The sequence below is a fragment of the Vicia villosa genome, unplaced genomic scaffold (assembly GCF_029867415.1).
Source record: "Vicia villosa cultivar HV-30 ecotype Madison, WI unplaced genomic scaffold, Vvil1.0 ctg.000233F_1_1, whole genome shotgun sequence".
Classification (NCBI taxonomy): domain Eukaryota; kingdom Viridiplantae; phylum Streptophyta; class Magnoliopsida; order Fabales; family Fabaceae; genus Vicia; species Vicia villosa.
Genome location: NW_026705088.1, coordinates 246,420 through 252,500, shown reverse-complemented (window position 1 = coordinate 252,500; position 6,081 = coordinate 246,420). Strand labels below are relative to the sequence as shown.

Here is a 6,081-nt window from a genome sequence, read left to right as displayed (position 1 = left end):
TTAAAATAATTTTTTTTCAAAAAATAAATAAATACATAAAATGGTAACTTAAAAAAAGAGGGAGGGGAGAGAGAAAAGTAAAAAGAGATAGGAGAGAGAGAGGGGGAGGAAGCATCCTATTCCTATACATAATGGTGCAAGGTAGCCAAGGCAAGTTAGTGTGGTACAAGAAACAATGATGCTGATTTGACATTATAAACTTTATACTTTGCCCATGCTATGCTACACACTATTCTACTTTGTTTGCTTTCACTTTATAAGGATTTTAGGTCTGTCTCAACTTTTATGACTTTCAAACTCAAAATTATTAATCAAACCAAACAAATTGATACCCACTTACATCACTCTCCTTTTACCATTATATTCTTTTCACTCTTTCATCCACTATTGTCCAAAAATACTCCTATTTTTCTCCTTCCAACGTTAACAACTATTCACTCAAATTAACCTTTTTTTTATTATTCACTTTTTACTCATTACATATAGACAAGTTTCACACTTTACCTTTTTTCAAATAATAATAATAGTGAAAATGATGGCATGTGAAAAATCTTTTTTATTCTTTATTTGCATACATTGAAACTTTACTTTGAAAAAGTATATATTTTTAATTTGAAGAAAAGAATATTATTACCTTAGGAAATAAAATAACGCATGAATGTTAAATATAATTGATCTTATCTTTTTCAAAAATGAATATATTTTGATACTCACACAACAAATATACTTCATATTTTATTTGTTTTGAATTGACCCGATATAACATTATTGTCTGGATTTTTTTTGACAGAACATTATTGTCTAGATATTACCTCATTTTCCATTATTTTATTCCAATAAAAGTCATGGAAAGTTTTTTTAAACAACATCGGAATTACCACTATAATATTTATTCCATTTTCTAATTACCACTATAACATATTTTCTTTGACTAAATTGATACCGTCCCAAAAATATAAAATAAATATCAAACAACAACAAAAATTTGTAAAAAATAAAAGATTTCTATTCCTTTTTATTTTGTTGTTTTTTTCTTCTAACTGTAACAACATATTTAATTAAATAAAAAACCTAAAACTAAACCTATTTTTCTCTCTAATAATTTGTAAATATTCTAAACCCTAATCTAAATTTCTTAACCTAAGAAAGATTAACATGAACACTAGCATCCATGCCAGAGTCACAAACTGGACACTTCCTAACAGTGGACCCACACACATTACAAAGACACAAATGCCTGCATGGTAATAACAGCACAATTGATTCCCTCACCCCACAATTCTTACACAACCTAACCAAACCACCACTGCAACCACCACCACCACCAACTATCGGTGCCACCGCGGTATCTTCCGCGTCATCGGCCGCATTATTGCTACCGCAGCTCGATTCGGCGTCGTCCTCGATCAATGCGGCATGATGTTGTCCCTCTTTGACATGAGCCATGACTTGTTCCAAATTGTTACGTAGATAATTGGCTGTAGTTTCGTTTGTTTGTGCTAACTCTCTCCAAACCTGATTTTCAGCACTTAAATTTTTTACTCTTTCTTGAAGCATCCAATTTAAGTTTCCTATTCTTTGAATTTCTTCGTCTTTTTCTTTGATTTTCTTTGCCACTGTTTCTTGAATCACGCATGCCAACACTCTTGATTGCCTCATTTTCTGTTCCTCCAACTCCATTCTCATTTTTTCATTCTGTTCAACCATATAAAAATTAATATTAATTACTCATAAATATATAATATATTCTCAATTAGAAGAAAAATAATATATTACCATAAAAATTTAGAAAAAAAAATCTAATCACACTTTAATTAAAAAATTATTTAATTTTGAAGAATTATTAAAAAACCATAATAATCTTTGATAAAAATGGAAAACTAATCTATAATTTCGACCATTTTATTTATTTTAAAGATAATCAAAACGGAAAAGATAACCCATTTTCTGTTTTTTTACTTAAAAAACATTTATTACACACAATCTTTAAACATCTATGACATAATTTTAAAAAAGGAAAATGCTTAAAAAAACATAACCACGCAATCAAAACAGCTGAACTACTTCGAAAATTATAAAACATCCCATAATTATTTTCATTCAAAGTTTGAAAATTTCTCGCACCATTTTTTCAGTTACACTCCTTTTTCAATCAAAACAGTTTTTTTTTTCTTTTTTCAAACAAAAACTTTTCATAAATATAAAAAAATTATTAAAAAAACTCAGAAAAATGAAGGAAGAAAAATTACATGATGAGCAAGGATGCGATCGATTTCAGATTGCTGATTCTGAAATTGGTAGAGAACTTGATCAGCAAAGGATGATGATTCAGAAGAGATTACTCTGTTTTTCTGTTGAGGTGGTAGAGAAACCAATTCAGTTGATAAATCTCTGGATCTTTTTCTTTGAAGAGGATTATTATAAGTGAGACCGCTATCAGCTCTATTTTGATCACAAACATTTGATTGGTAAAAAGGTAGCATTGATTCATGCATTGTTGTTGGAATCGGCATAGCAGAATTCATCGGCGGAACATTGTACATGTTCGAGTTCATCATTTGTTGTTGCTGCTGATATTGTTGCTGCTGATTGGATTTCATCATTTCTCTGTATAAACAAAAAAAATTAATATTAGCAAAAAAAAACTTTAAAAAAAATCTTAAAAACATAAAACATGTTTATGTTTCGAACCAGTATAACAAAATGAAATAAAGACGATTTATTTCATTTTGTCATACTGGTTCGGAGATAAAATACTTTGTGTTTAACATAATGAATGGTTGTGAAACGGTGAGAGTACCTGTTTGTGAGTAAATGGGTAGAAGGCATGAGATTCATGAAGCTAGCTTCAACAGCCATGACAACAATAGATGATATAAAGCTAAAGTTGTTTTGGTGTTGTTGTTATGGTTGAGTGTGAGAAATTTGGTTTGGTGTTTGTGAGATATAGAGAGGAAGAAAAAGAGAGAATAAGAAGGAGATGAGGAAGAGCATGCAATAGATGTGGCTAAGTACTAGGGAGGCTGTATGAATGATTCAGATAAAGCTTAGTATTTATTTAGGCTATGGTTATTTATTTGTGGTTTTTTTTAAAAAGAGTTATAGAAAGTCAAACGCATCTCTAAGAAAAATTATAAAAAATAATATTCAATTTATTGTTTTTTATTGTATTTAATTCAACCATCCCATTTTTGTTTCCAAAAAATATAATAAAGTGTTGTCAGAATTTGGTCTGGAGGATTCGTTTTCACGTTTTTTCTACTTTCACTCGTTTTTTGAAAATTGGGTTTTCAACTTTTCCTTTTTTATTTACTTTTACCAAGCATATTATATTCTTATATAATATTAAATACAGCATTATGGAATAAGATGGATTATTAGTAATATTCTATGGATAATAAATAAATAGTTAATTATAGTAGTATTATATATATTTTTATTTTACTAAAGAAGATAATTTCCATTTTTTTAATTGCCATATGTATCCTTGACAGCTTAGTCACACTAAATACGTGTATTTTTGGCTGTTTAGATTAGGAGCAATTTTGAGTGCACAAAGTTTATCATTCAAGGTGTCTAGGTTAAGTCATGCCGTCCAACCAAGAGATAGTTTTAAGATTTTACTAAAGTATGATAAATGCAAGAAAAAAAATGAAAAGTTTATAAAATTATATTTGTATATAGAAGCATTAGGGTTTATGGATATGTACTGACAGTCTAAAATTATCTAATAAAAAATTGTTAATTTTAAATTATAATTGTGATATGGCAGAATTCTATTCATTATTGATTTACTGTATAAAATTAATTTACGGTCAGTGCATCACCCTTTTTATAATTATTAAACTATTTCTATTATTTATAAAATAGATACTATAAATTCTAGAATGATACTTATACTATTAATTGAGTATAATGGATTTACAGTGTCATCCAATAGACATTCACCATTCAGCCCTATTATATCATTAACTTGTGATTTAAAGAAATAGATCATTGAATAATGCCATAAAATTATTCTCCATTTACAATTGACAATGAATTTCCTATTTTCTCATATTAATTAGAGAAACTATACTATTGTAAAATAAATCATTTTTTTTGACGGTATTGTAAAATAAATAATTAAAATTATATTAAAAAATAAAAATGAAAATCCTTTTAGAACATTCTAAAAAATGTGAAATAACATATATTCAAATAAAAAATTATTAACCTTAAATTTTTTTTATTTTCAAATTCAAATTATCATCATGGTCATTGCTTTCTTATAATGACACAAGTTTTCTTTACGATTTAAATGAAAGTGATTTTATTTTCTTAAATGTTTGAAACTTGAAAGTGATTTTATTTTCTTAAATGTTTGAAACTTGAAAGTGATTTTATTTTCTTAAATGTTTGAAACTTGAAAGTGATTTTATTTTCTTAAATGTTTGAAACTTGAAAGGTTTACAGTGATCTTTATTTTCTTACCAACGTTTGTATTTTGTTTCAGTGGTAGGAGATTGTTAATATTATGTTTTGTCTTAAATTTTCTCTATCAGGAGTTTTTTTAAAGTTTAATTTATATGTTTAGATTAGATTATTGGTAATGATATTCTACTAAATTTTAAAATAAAAAATAAATCAATTTTTTAGTACAGTTATTATATATATATATATATATATATATATATATATATATATATATATATATATATATATATATATATATATATATATATATATATTAATCAATTTTTTATAAAGAAAAACATTTCTATAAATAATTTGATTAAATGAACAATTTTTTTTTAAACAAGAGATATATTGAAGAATTAAAACAGTTAGATTAAAACAAATCAATGATTAAAATTTAGAGTAAGTCTTTTATCCTTACTCTTGAAGTAAATATATCTCTCCTCATATTTTATATATATATATATATATATATATATATATATATATATATATATATATATATATATATATATATATATATATATATATATATATATATATATATATATATATATATATATATATATATATATATATATATATATATATATATATATATATATATATATATACACACACGCGTGCGATTAAAATGAACGAGGTCAACAAAATATCACATATAAATAAACACATATCACTTTTATCCAAAATTATAATATTGTCAGTATAGTTACCTAATTAAAATACATAATGTAAAATTGAAATTATGTATTACTTTACAATATTTTTCTTCACCAATTACGTAAAATTGAGTAGTTAAAAAAATTAAAAGACTATGTATGATTGAGAAATTAAAAGAATATGTAAAATTGAGAAATTAAAAAAAAAATAAAGAATATAAAATAGCAAATAATATATGGTACATTATGGGAAGAATTATTAATATTGTATTAAAATTATAAAAATGTTTATAATTTAAATTAAATATATTTTTTAAAATAATTTATAACTTGAGACATTGTTAGTATTTAACTTACAAGTTAATAGATAAAAAGAAAAAAGATATGTTGTCCTTTTTCACAAATATCAATACTTATTAAAAAATAATTTGTTTTTATGTTTTGTTCAGTTCGGGAGTTAGAGTTAGGTGGTGAAATGATGGAATAGAGTTTAGAAACAATGGATCAGACTTTTGTTGTGATGGATCGGATTTTTGGTGCGGTAAAAATGGGGTTAACCTGTGAGGTAATCATTCCAACGTCCAAGTCAGTGAATGAGTGAAAAATAATTTTAGAATGAGAACGATTTGAATGTCAAAAATAGTCCAAACTTGTCTTTAAATAGTATGTGTGGTTAAAACCATCCGCGCATGACTCGGCGCCATGTGTATGTTATCGTTCAATTAGATCCAATAGTGAGACATGATAGAGGTTGTGATCGCGTGCCTTCGATAGAGGTGGGAGAGTCCACTTGTTATGTGCACCTTCTTCTTCAACACTTGTTACGAGGCTTTCTTCGTGGGTCTTGTGGGTAATCGAAAATAGTTCCCTCCTAGTCCTTTGTTCCTATGTAGTAGAACAAGGGATTTTCTAAGTTCGTCTTCGGTTCGGCCTTTAAAGAAAATAGATTAGCCTTGATGGG

At 26.3% G+C, this 6,081-nt stretch overlaps 1 protein-coding gene across 1 annotated transcript; it reads right to left on the bottom strand.

The window, feature by feature from the left end:
* Window positions 1–984: 984 nt before the first annotated feature.
* LOC131625680 (BOI-related E3 ubiquitin-protein ligase 1-like) lies at window positions 985–3,045 on the bottom strand. The gene is made up of 3 exons (XM_058896520.1): window positions 2,801–3,045; window positions 2,250–2,607; window positions 985–1,695 (listed from the first exon to the last, which is right to left on the bottom strand). Exons 1-3 carry the CDS (start codon window positions 2,857–2,859, stop codon window positions 1,141–1,143), a joined length of 972 nt encoding a protein of 323 aa, XP_058752503.1. The 5' UTR covers window positions 2,860–3,045; the 3' UTR covers window positions 985–1,140.
* Between the last annotated feature and the right edge of the window lie 3,036 nt (window positions 3,046–6,081).